General features: G+C 39.1%; 1 protein-coding gene across 2 annotated transcripts in view; it reads right to left on the reverse strand.

Moving 5' to 3' along the window:
• kiaa1549lb (KIAA1549-like b) overlaps positions 1-27,275 on the reverse strand; it is a 235,947-nt gene that overhangs the window by 91,716 nt on the left and 116,956 nt on the right. For both annotated transcript variants that reach the window (XM_079874251.1, XM_079874250.1), the window contains 2 exons: positions 6,102-6,226; positions 5,401-5,630 (listed from right to left, as the gene is read on the reverse strand). In XM_079874251.1, coding sequence (XP_079730377.1) covers positions 5,401-5,630; positions 6,102-6,226 — 355 coding nt within the window. The remainder of the gene's footprint in view (positions 1-5,400; positions 5,631-6,101; positions 6,227-27,275) is intronic.

Consider the following 27,275-nt stretch of genomic DNA (forward strand, 5'->3'; position numbering starts at 1 on the left):
CAGCCAATGGGCACGCTAGTAAGCCTGCCCTAGGTCTGCAGGCTGCCGCACTGCGTTGACAAGATTATAAAAATTAAGGATAATTTTTGGCTTCAGTATCTCGAGAAAGAAAGGCTTTCCCGTAGCGTAGTAACTACGCAATACGAGAGAACCTCTCGTAAGAGAACACTTCTCTATTATGCTATTCCAGACTCTCTCTACGAAGCAAAGTGAAGTAGCAGAGTCTGGTATTACCAGGCTAACTATTAACCACTTTTGCTGGAAAATGAAGGCATAGAAAACATAAAAAATTTGTTTACCATTTTCAGTTTACTATAATTGCTATTCTTCTTAACTTAATATTGGTTGCATACATACATTGGTTATTATTTATGGAACATGATGTTGTAGGGGTTCTGGTTTAATAAACAATCACAAAAAGATACTTTTAACCATTTAACCATACTTTTGCCTTTCATTTTGAACATTACATCTATTGTTTTATCACTACAAACATCCTTCTGTGAAATGTTTTTTTTTTTTTTTCTTAATCTGTTTTAATTCTGTTTTATATGTATTGTACTGCACTTTGGTTTCAACATCTGTTGTTTTAAAATGTGCTTTATAAATCAATAAACTAAACGAAACTTTCAAATGAATGCAACCCCCTGTAAAAAATAATAAAATAAATAAGTAAGAGTTCTTCACTACTTCAATACATCTTTACTGCCCGGTTTCACAGAAGGCTTAAGCATAATACCAGACTAAAATGCTTGAGTTGTCTGAACTGAAAGCATATTGCGCTGACATATATCAAAATATGTCAGTTCCATTGGTTTGCCTCAAGATGCACAGCATAAATGTTTTTCTTTTCTAAGGTATATTTATAAAAGCTACTTAAATGTCCTATTTTATCTGAGATCTACTACTGGCTTAATCTAAGCCCTGTCTGTGAAACCCCCCTGGTGAAAAAAAAAAAAAAATGCTAAGTATACTTGCAGCCAGACTAATTACCAGTAGCCTATACTTCAAGTGTGTTAATGATTAGTTAACTTGAAGTGTGCTATTTTGAAACAACAAATTTTGTACTAAGTATATTTTAGTAGTAATTAAGTTGTAGTAAAGCATAACTTTAATTGTATTTAGTGTACTTTTGTGTTCTAAATTGGAACAACTTTAAGTATACTTAGTATACTTTAAGTATGCCTGTGTAGGGACTAATTACATGCTTGATTAGTGATATTAAAGTGTACTTTATTTGTGTTACAAGTACATTACAAATTCATTATGAGTGTCTTTGAAACATACAAGCAATATGCCCAGGTGAAAAATAAATATATTTAAATTGTACTATACTAAGTGCATATTAAATCTATTATTTTGAAACAACTTCAAGTATATTAAGTGTATTTCAAGATATGCTTAAGATCAATTTTAAGCTATTTGCACTATATTTTAATATATTAAGTTGTGCTAAAATGGAACCACTTCAAGTACATTTAGTGCATTTAAGTGTATTTCTTTACAGTTTCGTTACATTTCAAATATACTTTCATGTCTTAAACTAGTTATAACATATTTGAAGCTTAATTTTACTGTACTTCAAGAACATTTAAATAGCATTTCAGCTCATTAAAAATGTATTAGCATTACACTAATAGTTTATTATAAAGCTATTTTATTCAGTATGCAAAATGGTATATTAAAAGTGCAAAATAAATAAATAAATATAAATGTTAAGACATACACAGACTTTGAAATCAAGAAAAATTTAATATAGTATCTTGTTGTGTACATTGCAAAATAAATACATAAGAGTACATTAAAAAAGTACAGCAGCATGTATAATCTCTTGAACAAAATACATTATAACAAATATCAGTGAAATACATTGCTTCACATACGCTTCACAATGAATGTGGCTAAGGTTTACACTCATGGTACATTACGGCATGTTTTCTATGTACAACATTCTCAATATAATTCATAATCCCACGCTTATAATGAACAACGCGTTATGGTTATGGTGTTATGGTTATTACAAACGGTGTACGCACAGAACAGAGGGGCGGGGTGAGCAAAGCTCATTATCATTTAAAGACACATGCACTTAAACGGCGTGCTGAAAACAGAGCTGTTTTTGACCAGGTAAAATGAGTGTTTTCTTACAATACTAATGATAATTTTTAATTAAAGTATATTACAAACTTTTAATTTAGACCCTAAAGAATCATATTAGCTTGTACAAAAATGGCATTATATGACCCCTTTAAAATGCAGTTCAATGTATTTTTAATGCACTTCAAATAAGTATGTTGGGAATACAAATTATAAACATACTACTTGAATTTCAAGTATATTTAATACATTTGATACCACATTTGTCACGGTGTGGTGCAGGCAGACGAAGAGGAGTCAAAAGTTCCAATACAAACTTTTACTTACAATATAATTCAAACAGGTACAGACAGGCAGAAGGTTCACACACACACTTAATAAGACTGAGAACAGACGATGAACAAGGCAAAACACTGGGCTTAAATAAATGGGGAAACAGATCAGGAAAACGAGACACAGCTGACTAACGAGGTAAACAGGTGTGACAGATGAACTAATGAGGGTTACCAAGGAAACAGATGAGTGGAGGGAAAACAGAACAAAGGAAGGAAGACCAGGGTGGAGCCGGAGAACCGACGAGCCCAGGCTCTGGCGACTGAGGTGCAGGCGGGACACAGAAGGGCGCTGTGGAGTCAGAGAGAGTGAGGACCAAGGAGGAACAGAAGGGAGTGAGGAGTCCAATGGAGCCGGGGGGACGAAGGGACGAGACGTAGCCAGAGGAGTGCAGTCCAGAGGCGAGGGTAGGTCGACGAGCGACCAAGGTGGATCCGGGGGGACGAGGGAGCCTGGCGAAACTGGTGAACTGATGGGCCATGGTGGAGCTGAGGGAGGTAGGAGCCAAGGTTGAGCTGATGGATCGATGGGCAGAGGTAGAGTCCTGGTCGCGGAGGTTGGATGCGGAGACCGGGGATCCACCGACCAGGCTGGAGCTGCAGGCTGGCAGACCCACGGCAACTCCACCTCTGGATGGACGGTCTCAGCGGGATGAGACTCTGGAACGCGGACTGGAACAGGTCTGGGAATTTGGATAGTCCTTGGGGCAGGAACAGATCTGGGAACATGGGCAGTCCTTGGGGCAGGAACAGGTCTAGGATCAGAACGGGGAACAGGAATTGGTGTGGTGGCAGCCATTCTGGCTGAGGGCTCAGGAAGTGAGGTGGCGGCCATCTTGGCTGAGGGCTCAGGCAGCAAGGCAGCAAGGCGGCAAGGCGGCGGCCATCTTGGCTGAGAGCTCAGGCAGCGAGACGGTGGCCATCTTGGCTGAAGGCTCAGGCTGTGAGGTGGTGGCCATCTTGGCTGAAGACGAGGGCATTACGTGAAGAAGCTCAGGCTAGTCAGGCATGGTGCGAAAAATCCTTGGGTCTGACTGTGTTCCAGATTGAGGCACGATGCTCTCCAGACACCAGATAACGATCTCCCTCCAATCCAGTCCGGTGGTGTCTGGGAGGTCAATAGGATGGTTAAATGTGGCCCCGATCCAGAACAAGGTACTCAGGCTCACGTCATCGAGGGTGCTGGTGACAACAAGGCGGCAAAAGTCCTTTGTAAAGGAAAAAAAAACTTTTGCTCTCCTGAGCCATGATGATAATTTTTACCCTATCATCCATTTTGGCCGGTCCGTTCTTCTGTCACGGTGTGGTGCAGGCAGAAGAAGATGAAGAGGAGTCAAAAGTTCCAATACAAACTTTTACTTACAATATAATTCAAACAGGTACAGACAGGACATATATATAGCCCTCATTTTCAGTTGTTTATTTATATTGCGACATTGCTGAATTGAAGATCTGACCAACAACAAAAACGGATCCAGCAGCAGTTCAGATCCTCCTTCTCTCCCATGGGGATCTGTCCCTTGAGGAGCACAAACAGGTTTCGTTATCTACCCTCCTTCACGATGATGGCATCAGCCTCTGAGTGTATTTCTGGGCAGGTCTAAATCAACAGACAAATGCGTGCTTGTCTAGAGACTGCCCTCAAGGCACATTCCACAATTACATAAAGAGGGTATTACATCTGTACAGATCCCCCAACACCATCGGTGAGAGTGAGGAGGATCCAGCCCAGCTTGCGTCTGCTGTTGCCATGCCCCCAACAGAGCACAACGCGACAGAGCCAACCACAGACCCAATATATATACTGTGTATATATGTATATATATATACATATATATATAATGTTGATATATATGTGTGTGTGTGTGTGTGTGTGTGTGAAGAAAAAGTACATACTTTTGAGTGTGTAGCAAAAGAGTAGGCAAGCTTTGGGACATATTACTTCGTCATCGACAGCTCTGTCGCTTAGTTACGTGCATCCTGTCAACATAAACTGCCCTGTCAATCAGCTTGTCACAGTTAAAATCCTCCATTCAATCTAATATAATTTCCTATCGTTTCAGAGAGAAATGTTGTAGCACGTTGATCTGCCAGTCGTGGGTCTTTCATGCGGAGACTCTCCTCATGTGTTTGCAATTTGAATATAATGATTAATTTAAAAGTTAATGGCTAAATGTATCTTTACAAAAGTTCACAATGCTGCTGCATATGAAATATAATGTGGACAACATTTAATAATAAAATTTTTGTCATGTAAGATACTGATAATTAATCACTCAAACCCCTTTATCTAAACCTCTCAACATCACCGCCATCCTCCATGTCTGTAGTTTTTTAACACTTTTTACTCATGTTTGTAGTTCTAATCGAATCCTCGTCCAACGCGCAATATGTTGTGGGCAATATTGGCTGTTAGTGTGTGCAACGATCTGCACTTCGGATTCTGACCGGAAATAGTAGACCATCCGGTTATCTTTGGAATACTCATTTCAACATACTATGATTTGAGACGTACTAATTCTATTTTCGAATACTATTTAAGACGGATAGTATGCGATGCACCATCTGTTTCACCCTTCAGTTGTCGGTTGTTGTTCGTGTTTGCGTGTAGACAAGCTGTTATTTAGCCTTCATCTTCGTTGATTACCTCCCTCACTTACATTTGTTGTTTGTCAGACATAAATCATGCAAAAGATCATTAAAACATAATTATTTAAAATTTTAAACATTTAATTTGACATTATTGCAAAGCGAACTTTTCAAAACTGTGCTAAGAGTTAAAAAATACAGGCCTAGTTTCACAGACTTAGATTAAGCCAGGATTAAGTATAAAGTACACATTCAATACAATTAATAGAGATATAATTTGTGTAGATCAACAAATCTGAGAGTCATACGGTAACTATTAAAGTACGCAAACAACCTTATCTTGTTTAAAAATACAAGCTCCCATTCCAGCAAAATCACTCACCTCCTGCGATACTTCACAAACGTGGAGCCTCTGTCGTCCTCCTGTTCCAGAGCTCTGCTGTGAGGGTGTGGAGGCCTGTCGTGGCTGTACCTGTGTCGCTGACTCAGGTCTTTAGTGCTGCCTTTCCCCTCAGCTGAAGGGAAGTCATAATATCCCTTCCTCTTAGCCTTCAGTCTTAGCTTATTCCTGTAGTGCTCAATGTCTGACTTCTGCTTCAGAGCCAAATTCACCTGTATACACATAGAGAGAAAGAGAGAAGGTGGACTGGCTAATCATCCACAAAAAAAAAAAAAAAAAGAAATCCATTAAAATTGTGTCTCAAATTGAATTCCCATAGGTAAAGTGATAGTCTAAAAGAAATCTGTGTCAGGTTTCTTTGAAACCCAAATTTGATAAATTAAGCAAGCGAGAGTGTCCATTGAGATATATTAGGAATAGATTTTTTGTTGACTAGCCTATGCCTATATGTTAAATAAAGTCTTTGTATAGTTACAGTCTTGCAGAGGCTTGTTTCCTGCCGGTCTGTAAACCTGTGTGCTCTGACTCGCAGAAATTGCGTAACAGTCATCCAATTAGCAATTCTGGAAATTTCATATCCACAGACCTTTTTTGTGTGTAAAATGCATCAGAAGGTCAGTCAACAGACTGTGGTCTGTCAGTGGTTGCCGTCTGAGATTGTCTCTAATAAAATCAAGTCTTACCTCTCCATTTAATATGGCAGAGTCCTGACTGCGGTCGGAGGATGCGGGGTGCGAGTAGGTGGGTGGAGCTGCCATTGGTTTTATGGAAATGAGCTGAAGTGATCCTGAAGAACTATCATACTGATCTGCCAAAAACAAAAACTTTTGATTTTCATGGCAGCAAAGAGCTTGGAAAAAGTTACATCAGATTATACAAGCAGAATATAGATAAATCCGCTTCCTGGTTATGTGACAGCCGCCCTGGCTAACATTATCACTTGCAGAAGATTAATTATTTCTCTTTGCTCTCATTTCCTATTTAAAATGGTAAACATTTTAAAGCCTAAGCCTAAGATTTAAGCGTAACTTTTGATTTTAAATAACTAGGTCCATTTATCAAGACAAATTAGCTTATAGATGTCCACTTCTGAGAGAATATAAATTATAAGAATATACATTTAATATACAAATATAGGCTATTCATATGGAAGTGGGAAAGAAAATACTGAAGGATAAGCACAATTTTACATTTTGTCCAATCTATAAAGAATTACACTCAATGTGAGTAGAATAAGAAGTATCTGTGGATCAATAATATGAAGTAGAATGTAATGACTCTTCATGCAGCTCTTTTATAATATCACAGTTCATAGTGGCCACATCTGTCAAGCACTGATAAAAAACACCATAAATGTAGTGGATATAGGTAAATTATGACAGAATTTTCATTTTTAGAGACCAGTTGCTTTAAACTTTGAGAAAGATTTCGATTTGTGTTGGCATCACTAAACTACAGTTTACAGATTATTTTAATTTGCATTGGCACAATTTCCACAAGCAATTGGTACGTTCAAAACTCTTAGTACTAATATCACAACAGATCATCAAAAGTGCACTTTTTTCAAACATGTCAGCATATTTTCAGTTGTGTTAGTACAATACAAAATTAAATAAATAAATAAATAAATAATATATATGTATATATATATTACATGGCTTGGTTGAATTCTAATGTAGAATGCGGTCTGTTATTTCTTGATAACAGACCTCTGCTAAGTATAACACACCGTTGCCATGAAAAACAGAGCGTTGCTATGGACGCAGGATTCTAACCGTAGAGACGGAACAGACTTTTTTCTTTAGCGGAAGCAATACAATTGTTTTTAAATCAATAAACTCCTTTTTAAATCAATATTTTGTGTCAAATTGTTGATTTATTTGGTAGGTAGCCATGTAATAAGCGGGATAATGTAGTAGAGTGAGGCGGTTGTTCTAGCGAATACAACATCAGCCTGAAGGGGTTGTATTCTCCCTTACACACACACATATATATATATATATATATATATATTTTTTTTTTTTTTTTTTTTTTTTTTTCACTACACAAAAAAGTGTTTCATCTATATAAATGTTTCATTCACAGTAACTGTGAAAGCTCTTACTATCAAACTTTTGATTTGCATCCCTTCTCGTATTATTTAATCCAACTGAACTTAATGGTTAATTAATAATTTGGCACACCTATAGATTTCTATAGATATTGATTCTATAGGCATAGTTTCTATAGGACTTTCCAATATGGATTACCAAATGTAATGAATTCTTTTTACATAGGTGATTTATATTAGATGTTAACCACAATGTTCAAGAGAGAGAGAGAGAGAGAGAGAGATTTCAACAAATTTTTTACACATCTTGAACATAAGCAACTAAGGAGCTGCAGCACTCTGAGAAAAAGAAGACAGCAGAAGCACAGAGCAGAAATCATCCAACAACATCAACCAACAAACAGACAAGACACCTTTAACTACATTATTTTCAACACTAGAAAATAATACGATAAGAAAGAGACGAATAACTTGTTGACTAGAGCTAAGTTAGCTATAGAGCAGTGAGTGACAGCAGTGGCAGTTGAGAATGGAGGGAACAGAGGCAGCAGCGCCCCTCCCCTGAACCATCACATACCCACAGAAGATAAAGACATCAAAAGACAAGAAAACATATAAACACAATCTACTCAAGAAAAACCCAGAGACTTTAATGGCTGACTATCTTAAAAAAGGAGACAAGTCCACTATCACTAATCTACTGCTCCACACAGAAAACTGCAGTGCTTGGCACACAGGCATCTGCAAATACTACAAGAATTTAAAAAAACTCGGCACCTGTAATGGGAGACAAATTCAAATTCATGAAGAAGGGGACACTAGCAAAGCATTTCTGACTGTAAATCTATATACCACAATGGAACCATAATGTTTCAAGGGAATGAAGCATGTCTCAGCTCTGTCCAGGCAAACTTTACCAGCCTCAAAGCACTGGCAGAGGGTGAGAAACCATAGACAGTATAAGAAGTGGACAGAGCCATCTCATTGGAACTCAATTGAGACAAGTGAAGCCCATTTTTAGCGATTTTTTAGCACTTCCGTTCCTGACGCGCAGACTCAAACCGACTCAAACTAAGCTTGATGACGTGAGCAACCTGTCTGACAGATGTAAATCTTCTAGTAGCTTTGCGTGCAAACTGCCAACGTTAATCTTGCAGAGACGGTGAGCTTGAGCAAAGAGTTCTTTGGCGTGAGTGAGCAGGAGTAAGTATTCTGATTAATTATTTTGTATAGTATTTATTTTAAAATGTAACGCCAGGGCTTCTCCCTTGACGTCCCCCCGATTGCCTGCGAGCTTCTCCTCCTGTCTGTACGGTAATTTCTCTACTGTGCGACAGAGAGTCGAGTGGTTATGACGCAATCGTTAGCCTATTTTTACAAAAACTGCTTCTACGGGGCCATAATGTAACATAGAAGGTAATGGAGCCCTTTATACATTGTCGTGTTTCTTTAGAAATAAATAATGGACAAATGGAGTCTTTAAACGCCTCAGATGTAAAGTTATTCGCTGTCAAAGTGACACCAAAATGAATGGGAGTCAATGGAATGCTAACGCAAGTGAAGTTCTGCTACATGATGGTGGCACGCGGCCGGCTTCAACTTCCGGTCGATGGATTACCCGCTTGTGAGAAACAGACAGAGAGTACAGGCAGCCATGTTGAGTTCAAGAGAACAGGGGCGGAGCTAGAGGAGGAGGAGGAGCCCACCCTAGACTGTGACACACAGCTGGAGCAGTCCGTCACTCAGATATGGAGCAGTCTGTCCCTACAGGAGGTCGAACTGGTGGAGCTCAGAGAACTGGTGCTCTCGCAGACAACATCCAGCGAGTGCATACAACATCTAGAAAACAAACTTCATCAGCTCACAAGAGAATTTAAAACTAATGTTGAGGAGCTGAGAGGATAAATAAAAGATCTGCAGCAGGACAGAGATACCCTAAACAGTGAGCTGAAAAGTGTCAGAGAGGAGCTGATCTTCAGAGAAAGAGAAATGCAAAGTCTGAGAGAGCAGAGAGAAACCGTCATACAGTCTGGTGCCAATGCCGAATGCCACCCAGACACCAGCACAGCCACTCCTGATGCCTCCTGAGACCAACATGCCAACAGCACGGATGGATGCCCACACACAAGATCGAGAAAGCACACCTAGTCACATCCATGCAGAAATAGTCATCTTAATGGACTCTAATGGCAGGTTTATCAATCAAAAACAGCTCTTTCCCAACCACAAATCTTTAAAACTTTGGTGCCCAAACACAGAGAGTGCCCTTCAACAACTCAGCAAAGAAACACTTGGTGATCCTAGTCACATCATCATACATGTGGGAACAAATGACCTGAGGACACAACAGGAACAAGTGGCACAGTCAGTTACACAAGTGACAATTAAAGCAACACACACTTTCCCAACATCAAAAATAATCATCTCCACCATCCTACCCAGAACCGATTTCCACCACCGCACTATACACAGAGTCAACACAGACATCTCACGTGGATGTGCTGTAATGTGCAAATGTTCATCTGGCACATCACCCTACACTGGACATTCACAATCTCCATGACCACGTCCACCTACGTAGAGACAGTGTGAATATTTTCACTAAAAATGTTGCCCTTGGCCGAACCCCTGGCAGTCCCTCAAAGAGTCAGAGAGAATCCAACAACCCTCAACCAACGAGATGCTTCATCCCAGCATCAGCACATAGCATCTTCCCGCCGCATCCACCTTTTCACGGAGGAGCCGATGACCTGGCCGCTCAGCGGTGGTACAGCAATTGTGGCGACGGAAGCCACATCCTTCCCGTAGGGAGGTGTCATGTGGATGTTACACATATGAGCTGTGTCCCAATGCGAAGGCTGCATCCTCCGAAGGCCGTATTTGAAGGCCGATTGGCCATATTTGAAGGCCTATTGCGTCACAGCGGTGCGACGAAGGATGTCCCAATTCAAAGGCTGCACCCTTGGAAAGTCGCATTTGAAGGCCAATTGCGTCACCGCGGTGTGATGAAGGCTGTCCCTATTCAATTCTGTATCCGTCGAAGGCCGTATTCGAAGGCCGGTTGCGTCATCGCGGCGCGACGAAGGCTACCCTGATTCAAAAGTGACACCATGTACACCCTTCATTTCCCTGTGAAAGGAAGGATAAATGGATCCTTAGCGGCCTATCCTACCCCATAAGTCATTGTACGCACAGTTAAAAGCCACAAGTTTGTCTTTCTTATAAACTTCATCTTAACTCCTTTGTCACCATTGCATGGCTTCATTTGTCAGGTGGTTTGAGGCAAAACTTGTGCTAATATTAGTTTAATAATTGTTTCAGGACGCAAGGAGCAGACAGCTCAATTTATTAAATTGCGGTCTGAAAATGACCATTTCTTTACGGGGGCGAATAACTGGAGGCAAGACAACAACCTATTTGTAATATTTGCACTAGTCTGTCTCACTTGTGTATTATAAGAAATATCACTCACCCTATAAAGCCCACAACAATAAGAAAAGCAGTAGATAAGGCAATGGGGTTTCACTTTTATGTGCTTTTGTAGTGCTGTCATGCAAGCTATGTCTACAAAGGTTTTAACCAAATTTGAGAATCCAGAAATATGATTTCTTAAGTATTTTGTATGCATGTCCTGATGTGTCATATTTTGCAGTGTTAACAATGCACTAAAGATTGCACCCCTGTGTTTATATTTTTCATAAGTACCCTTTTCTGCGTTTTTAGAGCAATTCTGGAGAAAATGGGTCTGCTGGGGAGGGTAACTCCCATACAGGCAAAAAAAATAAATAAAAAAAATACAACGTAAGAAACTTTATACACACGTCTTTGCTGAAATGTATTGTGCTGTTGTTGTTAACAAGCCATGGTTAATTTGCTCTGCCTTAGGATTGCAAGTGTCCTGGGACATGTGAGGGTGTGAGTGGGAAACCCACTGCTGAAACTTGGCCCTGGTTTGTCCTCATGGATGAGGTGTTGGGACAGAGGCATTGCACCAACCCCCCTGTCCTCATTGCCTCAATCCCTGAGGACACACCAGGGCCGAGTTCAGCAGTGGCTGCGCACCGTGAGGAGGAGCCAGGGGCAGCACCACCAGCACCAGCAACACCAGCAGCAGCAGCAGCAGCAGCAGCAGCACGAAGGCGGTGAGGCACTACAGAGGGAACTACAGAGGGAGGCAGAGGCGAGGAGAGCACAGGAAAGTAGAGAGAGGATGTACAGGCTGTTTTCTCTTCTTGAGAGAGTGATTGAACAATGTATATTTTTTCTATATATTCTTGTTTTTTCACTTTTTTTTCAAAAGAAAGAAAAATTCTGTACATTATTTATTTTTAAGCAACTTTAAATGTGTAAATAAAAGAGAATGAATTGTTCTGGACATTGTTTATTTTTGTAATGACGGTCATAATTTCTACATGAAACAAATTCTTCTATACCTTTTTTTTTTTTTTTTTTTATAAAATTGTTAAATGAAAATCATTTGTTCTATTGGCTACGTAAAAGTCCTTTTCCAACTATTTCCAACATACGTTAAACATATCAAAATCAACATAAACATTTAAATTTACAATACATAAAATAAGAAAAAATGATATAGACATTTATTGAGCTGAGCAGGGAGACCCTGGTGGTGCTGCTGGACCGGGATGGGCTCCACAATAGAGACCCTGGTAAGGCCTCTCTTCTGGTGGGACATCATCTGGGATGGTCTCCAGTGGGTTTGAGTGCATATTTCCACTATCCACCAAGTTGTCTACCAACAGGTTTGCAGGGCTGACTCAATCGATGGCTGCCATGTCACTGAGCTTTTTTTCAGAAAGAGTATATTTCTGAAAAAAGTACTTTTAATAACTACTAATACCGCATTGGGGAAAAACTACAGCTGCGTCCCATATGAAAGCTAGGGCGCATCTGAAGCGCTCGATCCGGTCTAGCCTACTGAGGAATTATTATTGTCGCCTGGCAACTGTGACAGCTGCCGATGACGAGCGGGAGTAATATTCAATATTCGGTTTTATATTCAAACAGGAAAACCTGTATGTTCACCATGGTCCATTTGTGTACATAATAAAAAGAAAACACTAGCCTACAAAATCGCATCAAGGTAAGATATAAGTGAACATTTGAACCTTTGAAAAAAAAAAAAAAAAAAAAATATATATATATATATATATATATATATATATATATATATATATATATATATATATATATATATATATATATATATAGGCCTATGTAAGTTTTATTTTATTTCCATATATCATTACATTATTTACGTATGTTAAGACCCAATACTTGAACAGTTTAAAGTGTAATCCGCCAATTCAGGATGCAGCCTCTGAATTGGGACGCAGCAAACCAGCTTAATTTATCTGCCCATGGTCTTGGCTAAGCCGAAAATACATGACCCGGCAGCGCCGGGGCTGAATCCTCCTCACCATGTCCTCCAGTAAAATACAAAACATAAAAATGACAATAGCCAATTCTGGCTCCATAGCTGTTTACTCAATTATATCAAATGAATTATCAGGATGGCAGCTGTCCTCTCACACCGTTGCTTGGCGCTAGGAGCGGTAATCGGGAACACCTGTTGCGCAATTAGGAAATCCTACGAAGGCTACATGATGCGTCCTTCGAAGGACGCATAGGTTGCATCCTTGAAGTCTACGGCCTTCGAAGGATACAGCCTTCACATTGGGACACAGCTATGGACTGGCCAAGGGGGCAATGCAACATATGGAAGTCTCTGGGGTAGCTCCAGCCAAGTTAGGGGGGAGACAATACCGGACAGAGATGGGAAAGACACGGGTTTGCCGATAGGGAAGCCGTACCATGGGGGAATCCACATATGAGATCACTCATAGGGGAATCACAACATATGGGCATCTAGCCTAACACAGGGGTCAACCAGTGGGCATACTTACCAGTGATAGGGTTGGCGCCGGACGTCTCCGCCACATCTGACTGCAGGGGGTGTTGGAAGAACTCCAGCAAGGCTCGCTAAGCAGGGGAACTCTCCTGTGGAGCAGAATGAGCACACTCAGAATGAGCCAGGTCATTAAGAGGGGAATGGCGGGGACCCTCCTCATGACCAGCTACTGGTAGCGAGTACATGGGAGGACACTGGCCCAATACAGAGATAATAGAATCTCGCAAACGTGTCAGGTTTCACCCAGCCCACAGCTCTACAGATATCTGTCAGCGAGGTGCCATGCGCCAGCGCCCAGGAGGAAGCGACACTCCTGGTCGAGTGGGCTCTCACCCCTAGGGGCACAGGTTGCCTTGAGACTAATAAGCCAAGACGATGGCAAACACTGATTGGAGACAGCCTTTCCCTTCTGCTGGCCTCCATAGAAGGCAAAGAGCTGATCTGAGGTCCTGGCGCTCAGTGTTCGGTCCACATACAGGCGCAAAGCGTGATCGGGACAGAGCAAAGCAAGGACTGGGTCTGCCTCCTCCAAGGACAGCGCTTGCAGGTTCACCACCTGGTGCCTGAAAGGCATGGTGGGAACCTCGGGCACATATCAGGGCCGGGTTATCAGGATTACGTGAGATGATGCTGTCCCGAATTCCAGGCACGATTCATCAAACGAAAATGCCTGCAGGCCCCCTGCCCTCTTGACGGAAGCTAGAGAGCTTCTCAGTGAGTTCAGGCAATTCAGCACCGACTGAGCTCACTCGTTGGTGAGACAAGCTGTCAGGTTGACCGAGTACAACACCATACCTAGAAAAGTGATTCTCTGCACGCGGGAGAGTTTGCTCTTTTCCCAGTTGACTCGAAGCCCATTATGGCTGAGGTGTCTGAGCACCATGTCCCTATGTTCGCACAACTGGTCTCACAAGTGGGCCAGTTTGAGCCAGTCGTCGAGGTGATTGAGAATGTGAACGCCGTGCTCCCTCTGGGGGACAAGGGCCGCCTCCACATCATTCATGAAGACACGAGGTGACAGGAACAGCCCAAAGGGGAGGACCTTGTACTGGTATGTCTGACCCTCGAAAGCAAAGCGTAGGAACGGTCTGTGTCGAGGGAGACATGACAATCTGGGGCTCAGGTCAGGAACCAGACAGACTGGCTTAACCGACTGTCTGCTAGCAGCCTCACGTCACCAAGGTCAGATAAATCCCATCACATAGAGCCTCTTTCACCCAGATATCATCAGATAGAGTGTCTGTTCCCCGAATTTGGAAATCCAAAAAACATCCAAACCCATCTAAGGTTAAAAATTGAATTGATGTTCAACAAATAAAAAACAGCTATAATACAGATGAGCAAATGATAAAGCTTGGGTTGCTGAATATTCGATCCCTTACTCCAAAAGCACTCATTGTTAATGATATGATTTCAGATAATAACCTAGATATGCTGTGTTTGACAGAAACCTGGCTAAAACCAAACGATTACATTACTTTAAATGAGTCCACCCCGCAAGATTACTGTTATAAACATGAACCTCGTCTGAAACGCAAAGGGGGAGGTGTTGCTGTAATTTATAGTAATATTTTCAAACCCACTAAGAAATCAAGTTTTAAATATAATTCTTTTGAAGTGTTGGTGCTTAACCCCCTGAGGTCGGCGGTATCGCCGGCGATACCAGCTCGCTTTTTTTTTATCAGTGTAAAAGAAACTCATAAATACTCTGTTGACTTTGATTTTCCATAGGAGTTTCATACATCAATCGATTCTGTTCAATGTGTATTATTTTTGTGTATACTCACAATAAAAACAAAGTGTTGTGCTTTTTGCCAAATAAAGAAAAATAAACATGATGCGAGTTCTGCCTTCTCTCTGTCAGTGTAGTCCATTCTGAAACGCGTCCGAAAATAAACAATAACTCAGTGAATACTCAGTCAATCAGGCATACAGACACACAGGCATGAAGCTTGAATTCTCTTCTTTTAAATGAAGTAATTTATATAAAAAACAAATATTCTCATCTTGTGAAATCTGTATTAAAAGAGAGCGATTCCAGTCGAGCTCATTACAGCTGATTCAAATGTAATGTGACTCCGCCCACGGAGAGCGCACGATATTCAAACGCAAATGGATGAGGCAATCCGCGCAATCCTGTGAACGCCCCCATATCAGCTCGAGAAACACAAGTTTATTCAGATCATTACTTGTTTACACCGTCTCGCAGCGCTGTGAGGAATAATAATAATGGAAAATGTACCTCAGAAGTGCGGGTATATCGAGGAGCGAGCTGAGGAATACTGTAAGTTTTTTTCCTTCTCACGTGAATCGGGTTTCTGTTTATGAATGAATGAACGGCAGAGATGCGCGCTGTTTACCACAGCTCGCAAAAAGACAGTTTAAATTTAAATCGCGTGTGTGAATGAATGATGATGTTTTAGCAAACTGTATTGCTATACTGAGATGAGTAAAAATCGACTGAAATATGTTGAAATAAAATGTAGGCTATTTGTATAAGCAACGTATTAAACTGCAAATTAACATTTATATGCCCTAATATTTCATAAAAACAACGTTACAGTCAGGCGAAATATGAAAGACAACATTTTGTTGACTAGATTTGAGTACAGTTTTTACTGTAGAATATACTGCCACATCAAATAAGCTTTTGTTTAGCAATTTCTATATATATAAAATACTATTTTTTGTCAAAAATAAAGTCATCAACTAAGATGTTAGCTGTTCCAATGTTGGCTATATTCAAACTAATGAATACATAGATAAAATGTAGGCCTATAATAATTTTTTTTTACAAAGAAAGAGTACACTTGAAATATTGTTGAAATTGTAATTATTGTTGTAATTGTAACCTTTTTAATAAAATAGCAAAACATATTTACAAGATAGATGTAAGCAAATGGTCAATACAAGTCTTCTTCTAAATATATCTTTTGTCCTTGCATTGTGGCTCAGTCAGTGTCACACCTGAATGCATGGCTCATTATGCAGAGTGGGTGGGACATTGTATTCTAAGGTGTAAACCACTCCTCGTTCACGCCCCCTCGCATATTGGCTTTCCAAGCAAAACCTGTTATACATCAATTTAAATCAATGTATTGTTTTATGTGAACGATAAAGCAAGACTATTTTCACATAATTTTGAAGCCAGAACTCGAAGGAACAACATCCATTAGTCAAAAGTCTTATTGACACATATTTATTATGAGTTTTGTGGTCTTATTTCAGCAACTTTCATTTTTATTTTTTTCAATAACCACGCATAAACATTATTCTCTTAAAAATTAAAAAATATACATGCATGGTGATCACATATTTTGGTAGCCCTGTTTGTGCTATATAGAGTGAATTTACACCTTTGCCATTAACATGTTTATAAATAACTGAAAAAAGCACGTCAGAGCATGTCAGAACACCTCCAGGGCCCAGAAAACCGCTCAGACTCCAGAGGGTTAATGTAAAAATATATAGTGTAAACGATAAATCACGTTTAACATTTGTGCTGGCTACTGTATACAGGCCACCAGGGCACCATAAAGATTTTATCAAAGAATTTGCTGACTTTCTATCAGAATTAATATTGACTGCAGATAAAGTACTAATTGTTGGTGATTTACTATACACATCGATAATGAAAAAGATGCATTGGGTTTGGCATTTAAAGACATTGTAAACTCAATTGGAGTTAGATAACACGTGTCATAGGGCTGCACAATTAATCGAATTTCTAATCGCGATTACGATTATGGATCCCACGATTACGTAATCGTTCAAAGCCGCGATTACAAAAAAAAAAAAAAAAAAAAAAAATCCACTCTGCGTGCATTTAGAGCATGTTATGAGAGGCGAATCACAACTACTTCAGAAAACCCGGCACAATAGGAACTACCAGGCAGTGACGTATATGTACGCTGAAATAAAGTCTTTCACCTCAGAAAAACGGACGTTCCTGTCCTGTCAGCCGTTATAGGCTACTGTGCTCGTAGCGCACACTCTTCAATTGCACGCGCAAATGCGGCGGCGCGCGCTGTGTTTAAGTGCAAAGGAAACTACGAGCATGCAACGTTGTTACGTTGTAAATTAGTAAGTCACGAAATAAAAGTAAAATACCAATAAATCACGTTACTGGTACGTCGTGTGTTAGCTGAGAAGGATTTGCATGCAGGGATGATTTTCATTCTATTCGCCAGGAGCAGTTTCCATGTTTCATTAACAGTTCTTGTTAATATTGTGTAGGCCTATTCACCATGGTAACTGTCATTTCAATATTAACCCCAAAATGCCACTTTATTTTCACTTTGTGTTATTTTTTTATATTTTTAAATGACTGTAGTGGCTCATACCAACATTGTATTAACAAAAGCTAGTTTGGGACTGCTATTTAATAGCTTTAGCATAGGCCTAATGTTTATTTATTAGTAGTCTTTACTATTAGTCATATTCTTACAATTTATGTGTATGTTAAGTAAAGGGGGACAGTGTGTGTGTTCACAATTTTTAAGTAAACATGTATAATAATATGTCAATATTTACATTATATATATGTCCATATATATATATATATATATATATATATATATATATATATATATATATATATATATATTCAATGTAAATTATGATAATCGTAATTAATAATCGCAATTACAATTTCAAGGGAATAATCGACAATTATGATTTTTGTCATAATCGTGCAGCCCTAACGTGTCAGGACCTACTCATTGTCGTAATAATACTCTAGATCTAATATTATCACATGGAATCACTGTTGATGCCGTTGAAATTCTGCAGCAGAGCGATGACATCTCAGATCATTATCTAGTCTCATGTAAATTACATTTAGCCAAGGCTGCAAAGCCGACTCCGTGTTACAAATATGTTATACCTATCACTTCTGCCACTAAAGATTGCTTTATCAATAATCTTCCTAATCAGTTTCATCATCTCAGCATCCCAGATAGCTTAGAAGATCTTGATATTGCAACAGAAACTTTTCGCTCTCTCTTTTCCAGCACTTTAGACACAGTTGCTCCGTTGCGCTTAAAGAAGATTAAAGAAAACAGTCCACAACGCCGTGGTACAACGAGCACACTCGGGCCCTTAAGAGAGCAGCCAGAAAAATGGAGCGCAACTGGCAGAAAATAAAACTAGAGGTATTTCGGATTTCATGGAAGGAGAGCTCGATTACGTACAGAGAGGCTTTAAAAGCTGCTAGATCTGCTTATTTTTCAACCCTATTAGAAGAAAATAAACATAATCCTAGGTATTTATTTGAAACAGTGGCTAAACTAACGAAAAAGACAGCTTCAAGCCCAGACTTTTCCAAGCAACACAGCAGTAATGACTTTATGAACTTCTTCACTTATAAGATTGATAATATCAGGGAGAAAATTATAACTATGCAACCGTCTACTACAGTATCGCATCAGGCAGTCTCCCTAAGGAAAAAAATGATTAATTTATTGCTATAGGAGAGGAAGAATTTTGCAAACTCGTTAATTCATCTAAATTGACAACATGTATGTTAGACCCTATTCCGACTAAGCTACTGAAAGAGATGATTCCAGAGGTCATAGATCCTCTTCTTAATATCATTAATTCGTCTTTGTCTCTAGGATGCGTACCAAAAACCTTTAAGCTGGCTATGATTAAACCGCTTGTTAAAAAAACGCAACTTGATCCTACAGAATTAGTCAATTACAGGCCGATCTCGAATCTACCTTTTCTGTCAAAGATACTATAAAAGGCAGTATCCTCACAACTATGTTCCTTTTTAGAAAGAAATGATATCTGTGAGGATTTTCAGTCCGGATTTAGACCGTACCATAGTACTGAGACAGCTCTCATTAGAGTCACAAATGATTTGCTCTTATCATCCGATCGTGGTTGTATCTCGCTATTAGTGTTACTGGATCTTAGTGCTGCATTTGATACTATTGACCACAACATTCTTTTAACCCTTGTGTGGTGTTCAAAACCCTATAACCCCCGGGATCTTCCCGGTCAAAAATGACCAGACTATAAAAAATAGCTTATAAATCTCTCATTATACTATATTTTCACCCAATATTGGATTCAATCTTTTTGTCAACTTGTTCTCTTTCAATTAGGACTGGTTTTATATTTCTGTTTGCATCTGATTAATCATAGGCCTCATTTATTTGACAGTAGGGATCTCATTTTTTGAGTAAAAAAAACATTATTTTTGAATAATTTTGGAAATATTAAATAAAATCTGAAGAAAATTGGCACTGTTTATCACACCAGTCTACTTTAATTTTTCACCAGAAATTTTGTTTTGAAAAACTTTTATTTTGTACAAAATGGCACATTGTCACACTTGTGGTCTTCCCGGTCAAAAATGACCGGCCTACAAAAAATAGCTTATAAATCACTTGTTATGTTGTATTATCACCCAATATTGGATTCAATCTTTTTGTCAACTTGTTCTCTTTCAATTAGGACTGGTTTTATATTTCTATTTTCATCTGAATAATCGTAGGCCTCATTTATTTGAGAGTAGGCATCTCATTTTTTGAGTAAAAAAAACATTATTTTTGAATAATTTTGGAAATATTAAATAAAATCTGAAGAAAATTGGCACTGTTGATCACACTAGTCTACTTTAATTTTTCACCAGGAATTTTGTTTTGAAAAACTTTTATTTTGTACAAAATGGCACATTGTCACACTTGTGGTCTTCCCGGTCAAAAATGACCGGCCTACAAAAAATAGCTTATAAATCACTTGTTATGTTGTATTATCACCCAATATTGGATTCAATCTTTTTGTCAACTTGTTCTCTTTCAATTAGGACTGGTTTTATATTTCTATTTTCATCTGAATAATCGTAGGCCTCATTTATTTGAGAGTAGGCATCTCATTTTTTGAGTAAAAAAAACATTATTTTTTGAATAATTTTGGAAATATTAAATAAAATCTGAAGAAAATTGGCACTGTTGATCACACTAGTCTACTTTAATTTTTCACCAGGAATTTTGTTTTGAAAAAGTTTTATTTTGTACAAAATGGCACAGAGTTACACTTGTGGTGTTCCACTGGGCCATTGAGGGCCATTGTTTCAATGGGCCACTGAAAGTGAATGGGAGAGACTGAAAAGTTAGAACGCCATGAGAAATATCTTTAGATCTGATTAATGGAATATATTGAGTTTGGGCTCTTTTTAATCGTGAGCTCCTGCTGTAAATAACGTTGTGCCATTTTTCATGATCAATGTATTTTTTATGAAGATACGAGTAAAAAGGTCTAAAAAGTCTAAGCTACCTTGCTTGGCTACATGAGTCTGTGGATTTTTTTGTGTTAGAACTCCATGAGGAATATCTTTAGTTCTGAGTGATGGATTATGTTGAGTTTGGACTCATTTTAATTTTAAGCATCTGCTGTAAATAATGATGTGTCATTTCCCACAATCAGAGCATGTTTCATGAAGTTACGAGCGGAAATGTGTCTACAATTCCATCATCCATACTGTATATGGTTTACACATGGGTCTCTTGAAGGGCTTCTTTTACAAAAACCTCGCTCAAGTTTAGTAAACATCCTGAAACAATTATGCTTGCTGTATTCTACTCATTGAGACCTTTCAAATGACATATGACACAGGAGTATCTGAGCTGTATGATGTATTTGACATATTGCTGAATGTAGTACAAAAAAGTAGTTTATAAATTATGATTTTTTTTTTCTATTTATCAGCAAATAACTCAGCACTACTTAGGAATTTATCAAATTGGCTACATTCATTGTAAATTTCAGACTCTAAGCTTTCAAATGACACCTATTTTAAGTTGATCATGGTAATAGTTTTGAAAAATATTATGATTATTTATTTCGCAGCTAGGTGGCGCCTGTGGGCCGCTCTCGTTAGGAGTTGATCAAAGTGATTAGATGCATTAAAAAGCTGAGATTCTAAGCTTTAAAATGATACCTATTTTGTGTTGTTCCATTCATTGTTTGCATTGGTCTCTCCCATTCACTTTCAATGGCCCATTGAAACAATGGCCCACAATGGCCCTCAATGGCCCAGTGGAACACCACAAGTATAACTATGTGCCATATTGTACAAAATAAAAGTTTTTCAAAACAAAATTCCTGGTGAAAAATTAAAGTACACTAGTGTGATCAACAGTGCCAATTTTCTTCAGATTTTATTTTATTTTTCCAAAATTATTCAAAAATAATGTTTTTTTTTACTCAAAAATTGAGATGCCTACTCTCAAATAAATGAGGCCTACAATTTCTCAGATGCAAATAGAAATATAAAACCAGTCCTAATTGAAAAAGAACAAGTGGACAAAAAGATTGAATCCAATATTGGGTGATAATATTGCATAAATAGTGATTTATAAGCTATTTTTTGTAGGCGGGCCATTTTTGACCGGGAAGACCACAAGTGTGAAAATGTGCCATTTTGTACAAAATAAAAGCTTTTCAAAACAAAATTCCTGGTGAAATATTAAAGTAGACTAGTGTGATCAACAGTGCCAATTTTCTTCAGATTTTATTTAAAATTTCCAAAATTATTCAAAAATAATGTTTTTTTTACTCAAAAAATTAGATACCTACTCTCAAATAAATGAGGCCTACGATTAATCAGATGCAAATAGAAATATAAAACCAGTCCTAATTGAAAGAGAACAAGTTGACAAAAAGATTGAATACAATATTGGGTGAAAATATAGCATAAGTGATTTATAAGCAATTTTTTGTAGTCCGGTCATTTTTGACCGGGAAGACCACAAGTGTAACAAGGTGACAAAACCCCCCTTAAAAAAGTAAGAAAATTGTCAAAAAACATTTGAGAAGTAGTTATACCATCTGTGAATAGAGTCACTAAGTTTCAGTCCAAAGCGATAACATTAACTAGTATTTTGGGGTAAAAGAAAATTCTCTCCGGGTCAAAATGACCCGAACACCACATGAGGGTTAAATAGACTAGAAAACCATGTTGGCATTAGTGGAATTGCACTAGCATGGTTTAAATCATACTTATCTGACCGTTATCAGTTTGTAGCAGTAAATGAAGAGATGTCTCATCGATCACAAGTTCAGTATGGAGTACAAGGCTCAGTACTAGGACCGTTGCTGTTCACTCTGTACATGCTACCATTAGGAGATATCATTAGGAAACATGGAATTAGCTTTCACTGTATGCCGACGATACTCCGCTGTATATTTCTTCAAAACCTAATGAAACTTACCAATTCACAAAACTAACGGAATGCATTGCTGATATAAATAATTGGATGACTCGTAATTTCCTACTACTAAATTCTGAAAAAACAGAGATTCTAATTATTGGACAAAAAACGTCCTCACGTAATAACCTAGAATACTGTCTAACACTTGATGGCTGCTCTGTTAAGTCTTCGTCGTCGGTTAGGAACCTGGGTGTGCTCTTTGATACCAACCTTTCATTTGAAAGTCACGTGTCTAGTATCTGTAAAACCGCATTTTTCCATCTTAAAAATATATCTAAATTACGCCATATGCTCTCATTGACAAATGCGGAACAATTAGTTCATGCGTTCATGACCTCAAGGCTAGATTATTGTAATGCTCTACTGGGTGGTTGCCCTGCACGCTTAATAAACAAACTACAGCTGGTTCAAAACGCAGCAGCTAGAGTTCTTACCAGAACCAGGAAGTATGACCATATTAGCCCGGTTCTGTCCACACTGCATTGGCTCCCTATTAAACATCGTATAAATTTTAAAATATTGCTGATTACTTACAAAGCACTAAATGGTTTAGCTCCGCAGTACTTGAGCGAGCTCTTAATGCATTATAGTCCTTCACGTCTATTGAGATCTCAAAATTCCGGCCAGTTGATAATATCTAGAACATCAAAATCGACTGCTGGCGGTAGATCCTTTTCCTATTTAGCACCAAAACTTTGGAACAGTCTTCCTACCATTGTCCAGGAAGCAGACACACTCTGTCAATTCAAAGCAAGATTAAAGACACATCTCTTTGACCTAGCATTCACATAATACATTATACTGTAGACTTCTATAATTCAATGTTAGGCTGCATAGATTAGGTCAGCCGGAACCGGGAACACTTCCCATAAATCCTGATGTACTCGCTACATCATAAGAAGAATGGCATCTACGCTAATTTTAGTGTCTTTGTTTATCCCGAGGTTTTCCCGCAGCCTGCCGGATCCAGGCTGTATCCAGATCTGACGAAGGACCTTCGCCTGGACCCGATAACAACGCAGTGCTGAAGTGCCAACTAGTCTCTCCCTATGGAGGATCCCTTTACCATTCCAGATAAAGCGTTGTCGGGAAATTCGTTTGTGTATCTACCCCGAAGTGATAAAATAAAATTAAATTCTGTATCAAAATTTATAAGGAAAGCCCAGTACTTTTAGGCTTGGTTTGTAGGGAATTACAAACCTGCGCAAATATATTAAAACGCACATAACTATAGAACCAATTCTTAATGCGCATGCTATAAAGCCAAAACAATCTCTGTTACCTTAAATTATAAGTTTATCTCTGTAAAGCTGCTTTGAAACAATCTACATTGTTAAAAGCGCTATATAAATGAAGATGACTTGACTTGACTTGAGAATCAAGACATGAAAGTATGCGGGTCGCCTTGGGACTGATAGTCCAAGACGATGTCATCCACTATCCAGTGAGCCAACCTCTATTGGAGACAGCCTTTCCCTTCCGCTGGCCTCTGTAACAGACAAAAATCTGGTCTGAGGTCCTGAAGCTCAGCATTTGGAGCAAAGCAAGGGCTGGGTCTATCTCCTCCATGGGCAGCGTTGCACCACCTGGTCCCTGAAAGGGTTGGTGGGAACCTTGGGCACATATCCGGGCCAGGGTCTCAGGATTACGAAATGATGCAGGCCCGAATTCCAGGCACAATTCTTCGACCGAAAATGCCTGCAGGCCCCCTTGACTGAAGCTAGCGCAATCAGGAACACTGTCTTAAAAGATAGAATTTTAACCCTCTGGGGTCTAAGGTGTTTCTGGGGTTCTTGAGATGTTTTGACATGCCCTGATATTTGTGCTTTTTTCAGTTGCTAAGGTGCAATTACACTCTATTTATCACAAACAGGGCTACCATAATATGCGAGCAACATGTATTTACATGTTTGTATTTTTGAGAGAATAATGTTTATGCATGGTTATTGAAAAAAAAAAAAAAAGTTTCTAAAATAAGGCCACAAAACACATACTAAATATGTGTCCACAAGACTTTTTACTAATGGATGTTGTCGCCTAGAGTTTTTGCTTCAAAATGATCTGAAAATCACCCTGCCTAATCATTCACATAAAACAATACATTGATTTAAATTTTGTAAGACACGTTTTGTTTGGAAAGGCAATATGCGTGGGGGCATGAATGATCATGGATAATACTCTGATTCACACTTGAGAAGACAATGACCCACATAATAAGCTGCATAATGAGCCTTTCATTCGAGTGTGTCACTTAAAGGGTATACCACAAGAAAAGAATGTGAGGACTTATTTTGTATGCATGCAAATTGTATAATGTCCAAGGTAAACATTTCTAGAAACTATGCAGTTAATTCTCATACTGTATTTTCAAAAAGTTTTGGAATATATCCTCTCCTCAAATGTGTCATTAATAAAAAACAATAATAAATAATTTAATGAGAAGGCTTATGTTGACCTAGATGTTGCTTGCATCTACTAGCTTGTAAATATATTTTTTGCTATTTTATTAAAAAGTTTTCACATGTAAATCAACAACAATTACAATTTTAACAATATTTCAAGTGTAATCTTTCTTTTTAAAAATTATACATTTTATCATACGTATTTCAAAGTTAAGGATTCATTAGTTTGCAGTTTAATACGTTGCTTATACAAATACATTTTATTTCAACAGATTTCAGTCAATTTTTACTCATCTCAGTATAGCAATATAGTTTGGTAAAAGCTAAACTAGTAGATGTGTTCATGTAAAAATAACATGTTTTCTAATGTAAGTGCAGGTGTGAATGAATGGCACAGATGCGTGCTGTTGTTTACTACAGCTGTGCCATTCATTCATTCACACACAGACACGCGATTCATATTTAAACATTCTTTTTGTGGTTTACAGACACTATTGCATATCGCGATTAGAACAAAGCACTTAAGAATAAAGAACTTACTATTCACAATCCTCAGCTGGATCAGTTGCTCCTCAAAGTGAAACTAAACCAGCACTTCTGAGGTAAATTTCCCAGGATTATTCCTCAGAGCGAAGCAAGACTACGTAAAGTGCACGAGTCTGATTAAACTTGATGTGTTTTATCCAGCTGATGTGGGCGTTGACACGTTTGCATGGATCGACTCAGATCATTTGCGTTTGAATAGTGCACGTCTCCGTTGGCGTGTTCACATTAGCACTTAATGAGCTATAATGAGCTGAACTGAGAACGACTGACATCTCTCTCTTTTCATACAGATTAAATAAACAGAGAATATTTGTTTTTTATATAAATTACTTAATTTAAAAGAAGAGAATTCAAGCTTTATACAGACATATCACTCGTTCCTGTGTGACAAGTATTTGCTGAGTTACAGTACATTTTCGGACACCTTTCAGAATGGACTTCACTGACAGAGAGAAGGCAGAACTCGCATCATGTTTATTTTTTTTTATTTGGCAAAAAGCACAACACTTTGTTTTTATTGTGAGTATACACAAAAAAATAGACACTTAACAGGATCGAATGATGTATAACACTTATGTAAGATCGAAATCAACAGAATATTTTGAGTCTCTTTTGCACGGAAAAGAAAAAAAGCGAGCTGGTATCGCCGGCGATACCGCCGACCCCAGGGGGTTAAGCTCTACTGATGCAGCGGCTCAAACAGGGCTTTCTGCAGGGCTGTTAAGACCAGTGAGAGGTCCCAAGAGGGCACAAGGTGAGGACGAGGAGGATTTAGACTTTTTGCGCCTCTTAGGAACCTGGTGATCAGTACGTGCTTACCCAGGGACTTACCATCTATTGTATCATGATGTGTGGCGATAGCTGCAACACATGCTTTCAGGGTGGAGGAAGACAGCCTTTGCTCCAGCCCTTGTTGTAGGAAGGCTCTGACCGGGCATCTCCGAGGGTCTTCTGAGAGAGAAGAGCACCACTCGACGAACAGGTTCCACTTCAGAGCATAAGTGTGCCTCGTAGAGGGCGCTCGTGCTGAAGTGATGGTGTCTACTACCGTAGGGGGTAGGTCACCTAAGTCCTCCGCGTCCCGTCCAGAGATGACACGTGGAGGTTCAAGTGGTCCGAATGCTGGTGCCATAAGGTGCAGGTCCTTCCTCAGAGTAATGCGCCAGGGAGGGACTGTCGCGAGGATCATGAGTTTTGGGAACCAGGTCCGGCTGGGCGAATAATGGGCAATTAGCAGGACCTGCTCCTCGTCCTCCCCAACTTTGAACAGGGTCTGTGTTAGAAGGCTCACTTGGGGAAACGCATACTTGTGCTGAGGGTCCCCTTGGTCAGGGAGTAAAACAACTGGCAGTGGGACATGTCCAGAGAAGCAAACAGGTCTACCTGAGCAACCCCAAAGTGTATGGATTGAGCCGCCACTCTCCTGGGAACACTGGTTGTCATCAGAGCTCAACGGTTGCACGTTTGAGCTGGCCCGGAATATAAATGGCACAAAGCGACCTCAGATGCTTCTGGCTCCAGAGGAGGAGATGGCGGGCAAAATGCATCATGCGACGGGAGCGTAGACAACCTTCATTATTGATGTACACAATAATCATTGTGTTGCTCGTTCGGACCAGTCCATGTTTGTCTAGTAGCAGCTGTTTGAAGCGGCCCAATGCAAGACGTACTGCTAACAACTCGAGGCAGTTGATGTGCCACTGCAGTCT

The sequence above is a fragment of the Squalius cephalus genome (assembly GCF_949319135.1).
Source record: "Squalius cephalus genome assembly, chromosome: 6".
Lineage (NCBI taxonomy): Eukaryota > Metazoa > Chordata > Actinopteri > Cypriniformes > Leuciscidae > Squalius > Squalius cephalus.